At 41.8% G+C, this 18,738-nt stretch overlaps 1 protein-coding gene across 2 annotated transcripts in view; it reads left to right on the top strand.

Annotated features, from left to right (window-relative positions):
* The window catches only part of DUPD1 (dual specificity phosphatase and pro isomerase domain containing 1), a 50,092-nt gene extending 31,360 nt beyond the window's left edge, over positions 1-18,732 (top strand). The window contains exons 2-4 of one of the 2 annotated variants that reach the window (XM_017746331.1): positions 2,846-3,059; positions 12,972-13,192; positions 18,122-18,732. In XM_017746331.1, coding sequence (XP_017601820.1) covers positions 2,875-3,059; positions 12,972-13,192; positions 18,122-18,369 — 654 coding nt within the window. In that variant the 5' untranslated portion in view covers positions 2,846-2,874 and the 3' untranslated portion in view covers positions 18,370-18,732. The remainder of the gene's footprint in view (positions 1-2,845; positions 3,060-12,971; positions 13,193-18,121) is intronic. The other variant, XM_008642850.2, reaches the window with a different exon arrangement.
* Positions 18,733-18,738: the final 6 nt, after the last annotated feature.

Raw genomic sequence — 18,738 nt, forward strand, 5'->3', positions numbered from 1 at the left:
CACGGGGAAAGGGTGGGGTGGGCCGCAGACTGCCCTGCCTCACTGGGAGGGAACTCCTGGCCCCAGATACGGGGCTCTGTTCCTCACTGTGCCGTGAAGCTGGGCTCAAACCTTCCTGCTGGGGAGAACCCCTCTGGGACAAGGGCAGTCCACAGCCAGCTGACTTTTCATCCCTCCCCCATGAAATAAAAAGGCTCTCCTGAAGCAGCACTTCCAGAAGCAAGCAGGGTGCAGAGTTCTTTATGCAAAGGACAAAAGGACAGTCCCTATTCCAGAGAGCTTCTAAATGACCCTGGGATTAGCTCAGTTGGTCAGAGCAAGGTGCTAATAATGCCAGGCTCACAATCTCCATGTGGGCCATTCACCTAATGATCCTTGTAGTTCCATTCCAACTCAGACTATTCTGTGATCTAAGGTTGTGTGTCTCCAACACAGTGCAGTGCCACAAAGTGACTGCCAAGCTGGCACAGTACTGGTACATCATTCAGCCTGCACTAACTCATCTATAGCCCAAATGAAGCACCACAAGGGGTGGGAGCCTGCTCCAACAAGCCTGTACAGAGGTAACCCTGCAATCTGGCTGCCATCTGACTGCACTGGGTGAATGCTCTGCAAGAGATGGTCTCCTCTCCACATTAAGTCTGCCAAAGACATCTGAGCTTTCCCTGCCTGGGCTTGTGCTAAACATTCATCCCTTATACCCACAACAGCATTAAGAACAACCACTCCAAAAAAATCCAATCTACTTTTCTCTTTTAATTCCAAGAGGGCTGGCCTAGGGAATAGTCTTCCTGGAGCTCTGTTTGGTGTACATAGAACATCTAATACGAGATCAGGTTAGACATCTTTGATTCCTGGGAAGACATAAGCCCTTCTTGCCCCCAACCAAATGCTTCGTGACAATTATTTCCAGAGTTTAAGTAGCCAACCAGCCCTTTTGCCCACTTTCCCCTCCTCCTAGTTAAATTCTGTTACTTCTTACATAGTGTAGAGTCAAATCTGAAATGCATGTTTTATTAGAGGAGTTTCAACCGATGCTCTCCTGTGCTCTAATTCAATTTAGAAATCCCCACAGCAGATAACATTGGCAAGGCATAAAAGAACATAGTGTACTTGAAAGTTCAGGGAGCATATGGCTTCCCAGGACAGACAGAAACAAAGATTTCTCAGCAGTGGTCGAGTTTTCAGAATGTTAACCAAGCTTCAAACTGTGCCGGTGTTCCAGTACCACAGACTATTATTTGCAGATGTAATTACCCTGTTCTGAGGTGTAACAAATCAATGCACTGTGGCCACCAACTGTGATTACTGATTACATTGCTTTCTCTTCTTCCCTTCCTTTCCTCCACCCCATTTTATGGAGCCATGAATAAAAGTAGTCAGTCCTTCAGCATCAAGGCAACAGGCTCTCAGTTAAGATAATTCCCTACTAGACAAATAGCAGTTCTTATCAAGTTCTAGATAACAGCCTAATCACTCCCAACTCAGATTGTCTTAGATTAGTATCTCTGACAGACAAACATCATCTACACACTGCTGAGTCTGCATGTAGAATTAGCATAATTCTGGCATGGGAAGGAAAAAGGCTCTCCCAGGGCCTGGCTACTGGGGCAGAGAGATGGGACTAGGTACTACACATAGGCATGCAAGACAATCCCAAAGTAAATTTGCTACAAGCTGGAATTCTCAGAGCCCTTTAAAAATCTCAAGAGAGGACCACTTAGCTAAACATCATCATTATGTTTTAAGAAGCTTGGCTGAAAGATAGATCCCCTTGCCAGTGAAAGCAGGCCAATTTTTGAACAAAGGTGTACACTTGCCAAACAAAAACGGACTCCACAATCTTACACAGCTTTGGAGTCAGAAAACAGGAGTCATTTGGCTTTTTCAAGCTTTGTAGAGAAACAGAACATGACAGGCACAAAAGAGCCCAAACTGAGCAAACAAACCCCATGGGTACGTGGGATGTCAGTGAAAAATGGACATCCTGCTTTCAGGAGAGCTCTACAATAGCCGCATGAAGGCATTAGCCAGATTTTTGGAATTAAAAGGACACAAACATTCAGCAAGCAACACAAAAAACAATTTTGGGAGCAACTACAGGGTTCACTGCCTGTAAGAAAGGTGGATTTTTGGCAGGCTCTACTTGCACACTTCATAAGATCAAGCCCAACTCCACATGTTGTTACAAGTCTCTTTCAGAACCACAGGGTTCAACTTCTCCCTTCAAGGGAATAAGAGACATGAGCAACTGCTACCCTGAGACATCAGAGAGCCCAGGAGGAGAAACCAAAACAGAGCCCACAGGGAGATACAGCAGATAGGGAATCTGCAACTGGCAACACAGGAAAAAGACAAGTAGAAGAGAGTAGAACGGTACATGCAACATTTGCTTGGATAGACACATTTCATCTCCCTACATTGCTGAAAATGACAAAGGACAAGCCTTTAGGAGAGTCTTAGTTAATGATAAAAAACCCCAATAACTTAAATTTGCACTCAGTTCCCCTAGGTGCTTTAGATCCCTAGGCTGCTAAACCTACCAAAGTTTTACTAGTGGATTTTTCAGGAAACAAATTCCTGGCAGAGGCTGAATTTCAATAATCACAAACCTTTGGGTTTTGTTCCCACTGCTGGTGAGCTCATCCAACAACATATTCTTCACCTCATTCAGGAGAGGCAGAAATCCAGGTGCAAGTCTGTGTTTGCCACAGAACAGGTTCACCTGTCTTGTGCAATGCTCAATCACACCTGGTCTGCGCTGCTCCCAGGATCCCACAGCTGGAGCAAGAATCACTTGCTTTGTGCTTCCTTGGGTTAATGTTCTGTTTTGGTTGCATTCCAGTTTCTTGCACATCCTGAGAGCACTACTCCATGGACAAGATGTCATCAGGAAGCTGGAATGCTGGGAAGAAAAATGCATACACAGCAGTCAAAGTAGATCCTGATGAGGACTATTGTACCCCAGGTGCATTTGAACTGGAGCAGCTCTTCTGGAAGGGGTGCCCAAAGTACACGCACGTCAATGAAGTCTGGCCCAACCTCTACATAGGAGACGAGTAAGTGTACACAGTACCCCTGACAATAAGTATACCCCATACATCTCTACATAGGGGATGACCAAGCTCTACTAAACACAGCTCACTGACAGAGCAAAGTGTTCGAAACCACTGGCAGATGCCAGAGTTCTACAGAGCAATCAGAGCCCAGCGTGGCCCTGACTGTTACTGCTGCTTCAGGAAAGCACAGAGTAAGTGCAGCTGGGTCTGCTGGTAAAGACAGAGCGACAGCACTGGCTGTGGCACCGGTGTAGGCTGCAGAGGTTGAAGCCCATCATGATCTATTTTTAAATGGTTCATTTCAAGGAGCAATTTGTCATTTATCTGTGAGTGGAAGTCATTCCACAGTTACACTCACAGAAGAGCATGGCCTAGATGTGTTGGCTACACCTTAGGATGGTTTAGGCCAAAAATGTAATTCTTGAAAAGTGACTGAAGAGACAGCTCACCATGCAGTGGTATTTTTGCATTTCTAAGCCTGTGCTTGTGTACATGGAACACTCAGCATTTCCAAATTGCTCAAGAGATTAAAGCAAACAGAACCCTGAGGAAGGCAAAGCTGTAGAGATGTGTCTCACTGATCAGACCAAGTGTGATTTGGAAAAAAACCAAACCCACAAAACAGACTTGGTTCTGCTGAGCACAGGACTAAACTAGAAACAGCCTATTCCAGGAAGCAGAGATGACTGCTGCAGCAGGAGATATGCCATCAGAAAACCCCCCAACCCAAGCCCTGAGCGGAGCAAGAGAGCTTTTCTTACCCCTTTGGCATTATTGGTCCAATTCCCATTTTCCTCTACACCCTTCACTAACATGACATTTATTTTTTACATCATCACTGAAAGACACAAGTAGGAGCCCCACTGGCTCCAAAGTTCTCAATAATTTTTTAAAAGGTCCTAAAATTCATCTGTTGCCAGCTTATAAAAGAGGAAAGATATACAGCTTTGAAAGTTACAAGACTCCTAATATCATCCACCAATTACTTCTGTGGCGCCAGAGGCAACAGAAAGACACAAGAGTTCTGGTCTTGAACCAAGCCAGGGCTCCCACTTCTAGAGATGAGGGTGGGAGAGTGTGTGTGTGTGTGTGTGTGTGGTGTGGGATAAAAAAACTAAGCCATGGGAACAGCCTGTCCAAATGATTCAGGAACAAAAGAAAAGAGGGTTAAGTTTTTCTATCCATATCTGACCCTGCCCCTCCTGTTAGATATTTCTAACTCAAGATTCACCACAGAGAACAGCCTCTTCTGGCATTTATTTCCTACTTCATTGTTTAGAATCACCAGCAGAATTATTCTGAATGAAGTTGTTAGAAGAATTTCCCTCTAATCTCTGTGATGAAGCACTAAATGTGCCTGCTGAACAAAGGGTTCTAACCACACAAGAAGTGAGTCTCTCAGCCCAGGACAGCAGTCACTGACTCTTTCCTGTAATCTCACTATAGCAGTGGCTTCTTACACCTTGTAATTTAGTAAAAGCTAGAAGGCATGACTCTGAATACAGCACACACCTGGCACTTCATACACATTAACCAGAGGAACGGAAATACAAGCTTCTTGAGAGGTACATAGAGCTACACCCCATTATGCTGGGCAGTGTGTTTCTGCAGGGGACTGGTCTTAAGTCAGGAGGAAAACCAACAGTGCTTCAAGGGAAAACAAGTCTCCCACATGACAAGACAAAAGAATGAGAAAACCAATGGAGAAAGAAAAACAAGTGAGGAGCAGGTAGGGGGGAACAGAAATAAAACTTCACCAGAAAATGTGATTCCCTAAAGGAGAACAACTATTGTCAGCCAGGTTAGGGCAAACTTGACACGGCAGAAAATCTGAGAGGAGAACTGGTCTGCAGGCAAGATGCAGCCTTTCACTACCATAACTAAAATTTGCTTTGAAATAGACAAAGTCCACAGACCTCTATATCTTTGCTGGAGCCAGCTCCGTATCTTACTCCTGACTAACAGCTTACCCCCTCAGTGTGGCAGGGTTTTTGTATTAAGATCTTGCATTAGAACTGGTGGCCAAAGAGATGCCACAAGCCATGAACAGATGTTGGGTGTATTTGCATCTGAAGCCATGCTAAATTAAGGTTGATCTTGAAAGAATTTGGTGGAACTCATCAACAAAATCAAATGAACACACACATGCAGAGTTTATCTTCAGAGCCTCCACATCTGTGCTTCATTCCTGCCTCCTGCATTTACAAGGTTAACAGGACTTGTGACTGCTTATGGAAATGCTAATTAATTACCCTGACTACGTAATCACATCTTCCTTCTAATGCAATACAGGCTATCAAGGAGCCCTGTGAGGCCACTCCATCCTTTTGTTACAAGGCTTCACTGCAGATGTTGCCCAGAGGCAATGAAATCTCTATGAGCCTGTCAGAGCCAGAATAATCAAAGCCTCAAAATATAACATGCTGTGTTCAGCTCCAATTGAATTTTTCCCCCAGCAAGTTCCAAGGGCTTTGAAAGACCAGATACTGGAACTTGTATGACACAGCCCAGTGATAGGCATAAAACACACTTGGCCAAGATTTTGATTCAATTGCTACCAGGATTAGTGTTTGCATGTATCCTCCTCATATTTAGAGGTCTTCTAAAGGGATAGAAAGCAGCCTTGTCTTTCTCCTTTTTTTCACTGGCCACCTGTTTGCTTGCACAGGCAGTTTTACTGGCTAATCCCAAACCTGCTTAGTTCACCTGGATCACATGGAAAGTCTCTGCCAGTTACTCATCTTGTAGTTTCTACTTGTAGTTCTTCAGTGATGGCCTTATTACCTGAGATGATATTTAGGGTTCTGCATTTCTGATGTTCAAAGAATATTTCAGCTGAAGACAAAGGCCTCCCAATTTGTTTTCCTCTTAAACATCCACTAGATCTCATTAGTCTTTAAGGCCTGATCACAATCTCAGGTCTTGCCGTGTTGTCAAACTATTACCAGAGAAAAAAATCTTCTGAAATGTAATTCTTTACAAGTCAAGTATGAAAAATAATTTTCTGGGTATGCAGCTGAACTGAGCTTGCAATTTAGAAAAGCTATGGTCTCTGCCTGTGCTGTGCCATGGCTCATGGTCTTCAGAACTAATGCAGGTAAGGAAAACACGTAACTCAAACCTACAATTTGGAGTGCATGACAATTAAGATCAATAGCTAAACACTAAATATATGCTTAACTAAAACTCATTCTCTCCTTTTACCTTTCTGCAGAGAAGCAATACAGTATTGCTTTTTCCAAGTGACTAAGTAAAAAGACAATTTACACTAACCTAGAAGAAAACAGATGGGACTCACTCAGGCTAGAAAACAGCTACCTCCCACCGTTTAGCATTACAAACTCCTAGCATCTACACCAGTATTAATCATATAAAAATAGAAGCAAATGCAGATTTAGATTATAACAACACTCTTGAGGACATAGTTTCAACTTGGGTAGAACGAGAATCTGCCAATTGTAACAGCAGTTTAACAATCCAGAAAATCAGATCTTTAACACTGGACAGTAAACTTCAACGCTCCAATGGTTTCCAAGACAAGTAACACTTCCTTGTATAACATCTCTGTCTACCAGTGATTTCTAACATTTGATGAGTGACTGAAGTTAAGACCAGAAACTGACTGAGTACAGCATGGGTGCTTGGTGCCCTTGGTGTGTAGAAAGCAGAGCGCTATTTCCTCTGTCTAGGTTGTATCACTTACAAAAACTACATCCACCATTTTGGGCTAGAGGAAAATGAACTACTAAATCTTTTTCTATCCCATATTCTGATGATCCTGTTCAGTATTTTCAGTGGTACCTAAAAATTCTTTTAATTCACACTGAACAGGAGGTACCCAGAAAAATGGAGCAACACCTCAGAAGGAAAAGGGGATACGATGCTACGCTATCTCTAGACTCCCTCAGTGCCGGAGTTACCAAAGAAAATTGGGTCAGTATTATTGGAAATTCTCAGCATCTCTCCTCAGGAGGGAGAACTGCCAGATTTTCTTAAGAAAGTGTCAATATTGCCTATATTCAGCAAGCTTCTTTCTGACACTGACCATCTGGTAAATTACCATCCTGCGTTGAGCTTTCCTTTAGCACTTAAGAAAATGGAAAAGTTTGAGAGAGATGATTCCTCTCCTAGTAACATGTTGCCTCAGATTTCTTTGTGTTTTGTCAATCTGGGTCACATCAATCCGTGGCTTTAACAGTCTATACTGAAACATGTTTCCATTGCACAACCTTTGCATGAAGTTTAAGAGACTTGGTTCTACTTAAAGTTGATAAACACACCAAGTCATCTGGTTAAGCAGTATCAGCTGTAAGGTGCTGACTTACCTGGGAGTTGCTCTGCCCATACCCTCCTGAGGTATTTTGGATAATTACTTCCCTTCCTTTTAGGTGTACTTGTGCTTTCCTCATGAGCCACCATATCTTCCCTTTGTTAACTGCTTTCAATAAACTTAATACTGCATGTGAAGGTGCAGGCTGCAGTGCCTGCAAATTCTTTTCCCCTCTCTTCTAATTCCATTGATTGGGGCAACTTTCTAACAAAATCAGCTGGGACTAAAGCTTGTTATGATAGTATTTTTGAAAAGAGAGAGAGGGGATTTGGTACACTGGAGACAGCAACCTGAAAGAAAGCATTCTTTTTCATGTTGTAACTGCTTACATTGTTGCTTCCAGAAGAAGGCAGGGTTTGCTGCAGCACTTGCTATTAACCCTATGAAACTTAGCCTTAAAACTGACAGCAGGCACAGTTAAAGTCTCAGACAAGCCCTCTACTTGCCCTTGCACAACGCAAGAGAGGTAAATAGTCTTTTGGGAGCCATCTGAAAATGGATGACACTTTTGTCTGGGTCAGTTTCCCGTTTTGGTGAGTCTGTTAGTATCAATATATCCATATGTGAAAGTGATTTTATCTCCAATTTTCACCATTGAGGTGGGATTCCCACATCAAAGTACTCCCCCTTGCCTCAGAGCTTTAAAAACATGTTTATGAGTCCATCTGCCCTACAGTAAAGGCAAGGTCTGATTCAGCAAAGCACTGAGCTTTTGCTTAACATAGAGAAAAGGACTTCTGGGTATACTTAACTTTTAGCATAAGTTTATGTGCTCTGAACTGAAGAGCTGATGAGCTTTTACATGGGACCAATCTGCCCAGGTCATCTCTTACTAAACTGAATTACACTGAAATTTTCACTGTTGTCTCCCAGTGCCACACTTCACATTCAAGGCAGACACTGGAGACCACAGTTGCACCATGTAAAAGGAAATCAAGTGCTAGTAGCACAGACGGTGGAGATGTACAAGATGAAAACAATTGCAAGAGTAGCCAAGTGCTTACAGCTTCACCTACACTGGCATTCGTAGCAAACTCATCTTTACAATGACTATTTAAAATGCAACCATAATCGCAAAAATGGAAGTATTAATTGCAATTTATAGGAAACAGTAGCACCTGAAGAGGGGAAAAGAAGAATGTTGTTAGCTTGACTATTACACTCTGGTAGTGAGCCAACTACAAGGAAAAAAACTATGCCTTTTCTAGTCAAAAGTGAATTAGAAATAGAGTTACAAATCCTCCAATAAGGTATAGGATTCATATACCCCTGAACAACCCTGTGCTGTTAGTAACCTCAACCAATCAAATATTTTCAGATATTTATGCCTGATTTATTCCTCCCTTTCCTCTAAAATACTGATACCTCAGGCATGGTAAAAACTGCATCCTTGCAGACCAAGAGCATTCCCTTCTCCTTGGGGTGTAATCAGAAGTATCATGCATGATGAAACACAACAAACCCCACAGGCTCTGGTTACAGTGTACAGACACAGGAATGCTTTCACAACAGCATCTACACTGCAGACTCAGCTGAGGGTGGAAAGCAAGCCAGTCCTTCCCACAAAGCCAGAGCTCACTGCTGACTACGGGCAGTCCAAGCAAACATGTTGAGGGGCCCAGTAACATTTCCATTTACAGGCACACAGGTCCCCCATGTGAGGCCTTACCAGGCTGTTTCTTGCTCTGCTAGCTGGCAACCAACCTGCTTGCAAACCCAGCATGACCCCCAGTTTAACTGCCTACACTATGGCAGTGTCAGAGTCTCAGCACAGGCTATCTCTGCCTGGTAATGTTCATGATCAAAGTACAAAGCACTGGCTGACAGGAGGTAAGAAGCAGATAAACCTGAGCCAGTATGACAAGTGGTGGTCCAGCTGGGCTCTTCGCCTAGATTTTAGGGAAAGCTTTTACGAGGAAGAAAAAAGGGGAAAAATTTTCAAAGAACAGTAGGGAAATCTCTTATGAAAATATAATTATTGAGTGTAAGACTGGGGGGATGGAGAGAAAGACGAAAGAGCTAAAGTACTTTCTAATCTCCATATTAGGTTTGAAACCAAGCACTCTTGCTCTTGAAAAAGACTAAGTGTCACTTCAGCTTTCTTCAAAAGATGTAGATTCCAAAGCCCAAGGCACATACCTCTTGCAGTCCAGTGAACTCTATTTTCTATTACACAACAACTGTTTCTTCATATCTCCACACAACATTATATATGAGGAACCTTAGGAAAAGCTTTCCATAGATAAAAGTACCCAGGGTATCTGCTCTAAGAAAAGTGCCTGACATCCTCTTTACAGACTGTATGCAATAGCTCAGCCTGCAGATGCAAAAGCCACATGGCCACAGGACCTGTACTGACCCTGCTCCACTTAGGGCAAGTATTTTAGGTCTTACTTCCACTGACAGGTTCTACAACACCTACACACAGTTTGAGTGACAGCTATTCCAGTGAAAATGTGGAGAACTTAACAGATTTGAGGCATCAGCACTGAGCATTTGTTTTCTTGAAGTTTTTCAGATTAGCAATGTCAGTAGGAAAAAAGAAAATATGCATCTATATTACAAAGAAAACAATTCCATTGGGTAAAGTTCCATTCAGTCCCAAGGGTATTGCCAAATCAGTTTGCATATCAAGCACAATTAGAAAGCAGATAACATTTTAAAGTCAGCCCAGCCCAAGCATTGAGGAAAACAGAGCATAAATTCTTTTGTGCCAAAGACACTGGAGTAGAAAACTTCGCAAGTATTTCCTTGGTACACTTGTAATTTGCTGTTAAAAAAAAGTTATTTCACAGAAGGTGATTTAGTGACATCTGAGCATTTATAACGAGTTTTTTCAACACCATTCAAGGTTGACACATTGCTGCTTCCGAGTCCATTTCCAGCCCAAGTCAGGAAACAAATGGAGCAAACAGAGTAACAATGTGCATATTCCCAACCTCCAACAGGTCAAGGGCAAAACAACAGCTAATGCATTTGTGATGCAAAATGATTAAACTGATTAAATACAAAAGAGGAGGATTAATTCCATCCTGGGCCTCAAATTCCCAGAATGCAGCTACAGGCAAGACTGGGAGATGGAACAGGAAGTTCACAGGAACTTGGCCAGGCTGAGCCAACTGCTTATGTAAGTTACTGAAAGACAGTATCCCTTCTTTCTGAATACATATTGGAAAACTGAGGCCACCCAACATTGCAAAAGCGGATCCTAGGAAACAGAACAAGGCTGTGTGACAGTCAGAAAAATGCATTAGTTGCACCCACTGTGTCAAAAGGCAATCTCCAATCAAGGAAACAGGAAAATTTGATTTCATATAAATACAAGTGTCAAATGTTAATGACTGTAACCTATTGTTTGACGTTGTCCTTGCTCAGAACAACTTGATAATTTAATTCTCATGCTATTTAGTAGCCTGAGCAGTGCTTGCAGAAGCCAAAGTGTGATAGTATATATGGTCCATCAAAAACTTTGTTTTGCTACTGACCCTAACCACTCTGCAGTCCTACTTCCTGCTCACCATGTAGATCTCCACTTGCAAGGGTTCTCCTTGTGCATGGATCTCTGACCTGAAGCCCTCAGTCTTACATAGTTTGTAGGACAGATGCTTTGGGCCCAAGTTTGATGAATGAAAAACACATTTTCTCTGTTCCAGCATCAGGGAGGTAAAACAAAGACAGACTTAATTTGAAAGCAGCAACTGTAGCTCACCTCAAGGACATCAAAATGAAGAGTAGTCGTTATTCACTACACCCTTACCGTTCAGCCAGGACATTTAACCTCTTTTATTTTAAGCACTCTCCATCCTTTCAGTAGAGGACTGAAGTGTCTTTGCTGGCAATGTGTACATACACAGCATACACACCTGAAGGGAATCCTAAGGCACAAACCTCCTAAAAGGAGGGAGAAAAAGGAAAGTCTTTCTCAGTCAGTCACTGAACACAAAGGGACACAAAGGGAAATAGTAAGCATTATTTAACATGAGGTGAAGGTGGCAACTCACAGCCCTAGCAGCAGGATGCTGCTGCTTCTCTGTCCTCCAGAGTCTACTGATCTTATTAGGTAGGCATCACCACGCTAAATGAAGCTTTTATTTACTTTTTACATTATTGTATAGGGGATGTGTGACATTATTTCATGGCAAAAATACCACTAGTATCAAGACATTATCATTCCTGACCAGAAAGGAATTTCTGCAGGGCAGTATCTACTCAGAACATCCAATAATCATGGATTTAATTTAAATTAAGAGCAAGCATAAGTAAAACCTTCAGTATCCATATCCCAGTTGAATGCTCTAATCATGAGGTTCTTGACTGCTCAGAGGGGGGTTTTGGCTTAGAGGTTGGAAAGGCAGTCAGCTTCAAGCTATTCTGGGCTGTCACCACTAGAATTACAAAACTCAACAGGTAGCCCACCACAATGTCCTGTGTGACAGCAGCTACATTTACACATGGAAGTGTTCAGGAAACATTCATGAAGAGAGGTACTTTTGACTGGAAAAAGCTTTTTTACATCATGCAGTATTTATGTGAAAATATATTAGCAGAATAAAGCCTATGCCATTTTTTCTTTTTGTAAAAAGCTTTGTAGATTTTCTAGTCACTAGTGAAACTTGACAGCTTTTTCAAAACAAAACTTTCCCAAACTAAAAGCTTTCTGTAGTGGAAGAAAAAACAGTTTTCACATGCCTGGCCACAAACTCCGCATTTTTTTGGAATTTCGTCCTGTTGGCAAGCACCTACAGTGGGTATTGAGCATACAAATCTAAGTTTTCCTCTCCTGTGTGACTTCCCTCATCCAAGGGAAGAGGGGACAATAACAAATGAGAACATTTGGCTAAATATATGACTTAGAGCTTCCTCTGAAGGCTAATATCCAATTTCCATATCTAGTTCTTTTTGCTTTAGGCCTCTGGTTTGACCAAACATGACACTAAAATAGAGTTGTGATAGAAGTTGTATTCACAGAAGGGTGGGTCTTTTTAAATTTTGTTTATGTATTTTTTTAAGAAATGGAGAAAAACTCAGTAACTTCTTTTGGGGAAGAAGAGCTGCATTTTTGAATCCCAGATGACTTCACTACTCACATATTACTGACTCTTTTATTAGTTCTGCAATATCATTTGATCACATCAAAGAAACTAACTTTTTAACTTTCGATAAGTTTCAGTTAAGGGACAGAGGGGGAAAACAGCAGTCATGGATCCTATTTCAAGTTCTGCCACTGATTCCCTTTTCTGGCTTTAAATAATTCCTTCTATTTCTTTCTGTATCTCAAGTTTCTTCTTGTACAAGATGGATAGAAGCCACTATTGCCTATGTTACAAAGGTAACAGGAAAATAAATTCATATTAAACATGCTCTAAGGACCTGGGGGAGATAATTAGGAAATCCAAAAAGAATGACAACTCCAAACTGAATGACAGTATCTTAAGATCCTTAAAATGGTAAATGATGCATTGCTAAAGCATTATCAGTTTCACTAACATTTAGAACATACCAAGTCAGAGGTTTTCTTAAATTTATTTTCTATTCTTGAATAAGAAGTTTCTTGACTTACATGACAGCTCTTGTTTTACCAGAAAAACTGCATTGGATCGCTACAGCCTTGAGAAGGCAGGATTCACCCACATCCTCAACGCAGCCCAAGGGCAGCGCAACGTGGACACGGGACCAGAATATTACAGCAACATGAGTGTGGAGTACCACGGAGTGGAAGCAGATGATCTCCCCACTTTCAACCTCAGCCAGTTCTTTTACTCAGCTTCCAAATTCATTGATAATGCACTTCGGGATGAAAGAAGTAAGGAGGGTGCTGAAAATGGTTCAAGCCAGTATAACATTTACTCCATCTGAGTAAAAGCATAGTTCCATGGCATTTAACCTTTTGGGAATGAAACAAGTCCAATACAGTTTAACATAGCATATAAAACTAGTAGTGGGGAACCAGTTTAAGAGAAGATATAATTAGGACCCTTCTCAGTAATACCACCCCAAGAGCCCCTTACCACTTTTATCAAAGTTCTCATCACAGCTCCTATCAAGGGGTCCTGTATGACACAGATCTTTTGTTGTTGTTTTGACTCCTTCATAAACACATCAGAGACAACTGGACATTGCATAGGTGCCATGAATTAGCTGTCTTTTCATCCTTTTCCTGATTAATCCCTATCAAGAAAGGTTTAATGAATATTAGTTGCAGAGTGGTGGGAGTAGAACACAAGTGGTCTCAGATATTCCATGCTGTCATTCCACAGCTCCATGCACTGCAGCATTAGGTTCTCTATATAAATATAGAAACCACCCTTCCTACTTGACCATCAGATCTACCCCAACCTATAACATTTATCTCTCTGCCATCCTCCAAGCAGCAGGGAACTGATACAGCTCTGACAGCAGTAATCTAGAAACATTTCATTAAAGTGTTTGTAATTTCTCAGCTTGATTACTACAATTCATTATTTGCTGATCTCCAGCAGTGTTCTATCAGAAAGCTTTACACTGATGTGAAGTGCTACAGCCTAGGCCTCACACTGACTTTCAATATTACTCCTACTCTTTTACCCCACATACTTTTAAAAAAAAATCTCAGCAGGATATTTTAGATATAGAGACCTTAATATCAGAGGGTCAGATACTAAGTTTCTAGCCTTGTGTCAGCTTCTGTTCTTGGCTGTCTAGCTCAGCTGCAGGCAGTTACTACCTGACTTGCTTCCAATAGCCAGCCAAGTCTTTACAATTTTACCCTTTCAGCAAGTACAGTCCACACAACAGTCCCTTCCCTTGCTTGGGAGAAAACCTTGAAAGCAGATCAGTTTTAAAAATCAAAGTCCTAGTAGCAGGAGAAACTGCTTCAGGAGCTTACATGCTTATGAAGAAAGGTTCCCAGCATTTCAAAAAAGTGTGTCTGAAGCACTGCCTTTGGAAAGGAGAGGATAACTAACACACACCCGTGTCTAGCCATGGCTGGAGGCCAGAGGTCAGTGGCAGACTGGAGTAGCTGGAATAAGAAATGCAGACTTCCTCATTCCCACCACCCTCCTGTTCCTGTAAGACTTTAGTCTGCTGTACTGAAGTAAAGAAACAAGCACAAGGGAAGCAGCAAGGGCAAGAAAAAAGCCTTGCATCCCAATAAATATTGTAAAAGGAAAGGATGAGATGGGGGGAGTATTAACCTTTTTGTTTCAAAACCACATCAAAGTCCAGGAAGTTCTGAGACAGTATCAAGCACCAGCCCAGCACTGGAACACAAAACCAAATTGAAGAGTGACTGGGTGAAGTACAAACCAAAAAAAAAAAAAAAAAAAAAATCTGCACTCAAGTAGATACTACAAATTGCAGTGATTTCTGTAGCTGTAGTAATTTCTGCCACATTCACATGGCTTTTAAACAGGTTAGCTAGGATCTTTTCTGATGAAGACCAATAAAATAAAGAACTACTGTAACACTCATGAAGAAAAAGAGCAAGCTCTTAACTTTCTCATGAGGGAAAAGTAAAATGTACATGTACACCTCTTATCCCAGCCAGAGATATGCATAAAGACACTATGCATGGGCCAGGAAGACACTGAGGTTTAAAGCATGACAATAGCTTTCCAATACACATTTACAGAATGACTCCAGAGGCTAGACTGAAGTGTGGACTGATGCTTCTTATGGAAGAAAAGACTAGAGGTAACTAGTGCTCTCCTCCAACAATATAAATGCTTCATTTGTGAATGCACATCTAGTGCAGAAATGTGTTCTGCATTTCAAGTGCCAAATGAACAGGCTGTTTTGTGGGCACCTTCCTGACTGACAACATCCAAATTCCTAAACAGGGTTTTGTATGAAGTAACGAAGCACCCATCTCCAGTGGTAGTGACATGGGACTTTAGTGTGTGGTGATAAATACTTCTGACCAGTAACACCTTTACATTGCTTTGCTGCTTTGTATTAGAACTGAGCAAATGCAGAGAGGGAAAGGGGTAAAAGAAAAAAGCTTCAGCTTGTGTGACCAGAATGTAGGCATTAATGAATTTACTCTGGCTTTATCACATTCTGGCTGTATCTGGGGTATGACCTTCAGCCAAAGGATCAAATTAATTGAATACATGTCTTCATATAATGGTTTTTGCTGGGAAAACGTTCAATAGTCAATGCTATTGAAACAAGCTGTCATTCTAATGAGGAAGACCCTCTCTGAAACAGACCAGAAAGCTTGGCAATTTGGATGCTGTCAAAACAGTCCTAATTCTGATTTAGCATCCAAAATCTTCATGATGGTGAAGAAACTCCCCGATCAGAACTGTATTTGCAGGGTTTAAGCATGGGCTGATGGACGTTAGAATAGTTATAAGAGTAAGTTTTAGAGGCAAACTCTAATGGATCACAATTATGCTTGCTGTCATTCAGCTGTGAATAAAGTTTTCTCAAAACATGCAATTCAGACCATAGAACAGAATTTTTATCAGTGAGGGCTGTGTAACATGAAAGGAAGATATTATTTTAAGAAGTTTTTTGGTTTCCTATTAAGCTACAGATTTAATACTCATTCCTTTGGAATTTTAGTTCCTCAGAATGCAGAATAGAGGGGAACGGCATTTTCACTTCATATTAAAATGTCAGGGGAAAAATACACTGAAGAGAGATTTTAAAAGAAAACAAAGTGGGAAGAAGCTTATGAGACAGATACAAGGACCTGAGGCAGTTGACCAAAGACACATCAACATTCATGGCTCCATCTAACTCTTGAAACAGAGGGCTGCATCTAGACAAATTTTCAAGAAACACAAACCCAAGTCAAGTGAATGAAGTATTTCAGAGACCTGTCACCACCCAGCAGATCTCTGTCTCTGTGCACTGATACTGCAAATTCTGGCACACCTTGAAGATATAAGTGGTCAGAATCCAAGACTGCAAGAGCAGACTCCCTTTAAGGGAATGAGGGTTCAGAGTGGTCCTTATGTTAGAATGGAAGAGACTACAAAATAATACAGAAGGGACATAGCTCTGCAGAAGAGTGTCAAGTGTTCTGCTGTAACAGGCAGTTGGCTCTTGACTACTCACACACAGCAGAGGACAGACTTCCTTTTCTTTAAACCAGTGGACATTTCAGAAAATGGTACAGCCATTTTTTGCCTTTGTTAACACAATATGAAACTACATTTTCTCCTAGATCTCCTGCATTTGCCACCCACACAAAGCAAAGTGTTCCTTGTCCCATCATGTATTTTATCACCTCAACAGTAACACATTTACAAGGTGGGAAGCTCTAAAGAGAAGCACTGAAGGCCTAAACAAATGAGTGTTTTCATCCATTTCAAATATTTGCAATAATAATAGAATAGATTATCATTTTCCAGGAGAGGAAGAGGCACTTTTAGTTATCAGAAGGACTGGAATTTTGCCAAGATGCCTCAAAGACTATCTGCTGGGATTAGGATGCACACTCTAACCATTAATCCTTTAGTGTTGGCAGTTCTTGATGCACCCATTACACAGCAGTGCTACTTGTGCCAAGACATCCTCTTGTGCCTGAAAGCAAAGGAGTTAATCGGCAGGAGTCATGGCTTTGCACCCAGCACTTCTCACTAGGCATAGCTAACAGAGATAAACTATTATTGGCCCTGATAGCATGTTTTTTATTTTTTTCTCCTGTGGCAATTCTGCTCAGCAGAGTGTTAGAGAGAGTGCTCCAAATCTACTTCCTTCAGCAGTTCAACCTTTTGCGAGAACCCCTCGAGGGCTTTGAATCATTTTTGGAAATCTTTTGAAGTGTTTCAAAACCTGTCAATCAGACCTGAACCCACTTACTGTTCTCCTCCTCCACCTCCTCCAGATACTGCTAACACAGAAGGTTCCACTTTGACTTACAACCTTGCTCCTATCCAAAGCCAAGGACTTTCTGCCTCTGGAAGCCCCAAGTTAAACCAGGCAATGTCACCGAGTTAAACTGTGGCATGTTTATTCAGAGATGAAAACTCTTGGCAAAGACTCTGCACACACAGGATACAAGACGGGCTCCTACTGCAAGGAGATGATTGTATTAGAACACTCAGATGATGGTGGTGGTGAAACATTACTTTCATTCAACACAACAGGGTGCTAGCCAGAAATTTCTACAGCAGCTTTTCTATAGTGTTTAAGAGCTGGTTTCTTTCCACTCCCTGGTTATATGCCTATGGCCTTTCTTATCCTCTGCCCCCAAAAATGGGCATAAAGTAATGCAATCTAGATCTTAAAGGACATTATTGTCAGAACAAAAAAAGACAAATCAAATTCGGTTACTTTTTGTGTCTAGATAGTAGAACTGAGAAAGGCACCCCCCATGCAATCCATTTATTCTCATGGAAGGACAGTGTGAGAGCACACCAAACCCTCCCAACAACCTTGTGCTTTGGTCATTATTCCCTAACACAGAATTACATACACACTGTTTGTGAGACATGTAAGACAAAGCTGCAGCAGGGATCGCTGTGGTAATTAATGCAGCCCCCAGGCCTCCTCTGCAAGCTTTGTTCACAAATAAAAAGGTACTTGGTTTAGGATTAAATGGATCATCCCTACTGTAGATGGTGTTCAGTTGTAAGATTTACTGCCTCAGTTCTCCCTCATGCAAAAGGAGAGGCTTATCAAGTGCTGGTAAGGGTAGTCAAACATCAGACAGAACAGGGGTGTTACAGAAACCTTCACTGTCAAAACGAAAGGGTTACCCAGTGTCACTTCTGATGGTGTCCCTTTGTTTCCACAGGCAAGGTGCTGGTCCACTGTGTTATGGGCCGCAGCCGCTCAGCCACGCTGGTCTTGGCTTACCTGATGATTTACAAGAACATGACAGTGGTGGAGGCCATTGAGCAAGTGTCAAGGCACCGTTGCATCTTGCCAAACCGGGGCTTCCTGAAGCAGCTGAGAGAACTGGACATAGTGCTGGCACTGCAGAGGAGGAACAGCAAGAACAGCCTCCCACCTGCTGACCAGCAGAACAGCACCACCATCTAGCACTGTCCTGGCACGGCTGTGCTACTGGAAAAGAAACTCCATAAAAGGAGGAGAGGGGAAGGTGTATTTAATGACACAGTCACAAGGATCATTTGTTATTTGCTAGAAAAACAAAAAACCAAAGTCACTTCAAATACTGTCAAGATGAGAAAGAAGGGAAACCGAATTTAAAACTCATCATCTTAAAAAGTTCCAGCCTTAGCAGAATTCTTTGTTACATCAACAAGTAAGTTTTTCTCTCTGCAAAAAACCCCAAACATTTACAACACAAAAAGGAGGCACAACTTAAAACTCTCTTCTAGCTGAGTACCCCCAAAATCCTGATCCTAAATCAAGCACATAGCCTTTAAAGGAGTGCAGCTAGGCATT

Source organism: Corvus brachyrhynchos, unplaced genomic scaffold, assembly GCF_000691975.1.
Source record: "Corvus brachyrhynchos isolate BGI_N302 unplaced genomic scaffold, ASM69197v1 scaffold279, whole genome shotgun sequence".
Classification (NCBI taxonomy): domain Eukaryota; kingdom Metazoa; phylum Chordata; class Aves; order Passeriformes; family Corvidae; genus Corvus; species Corvus brachyrhynchos.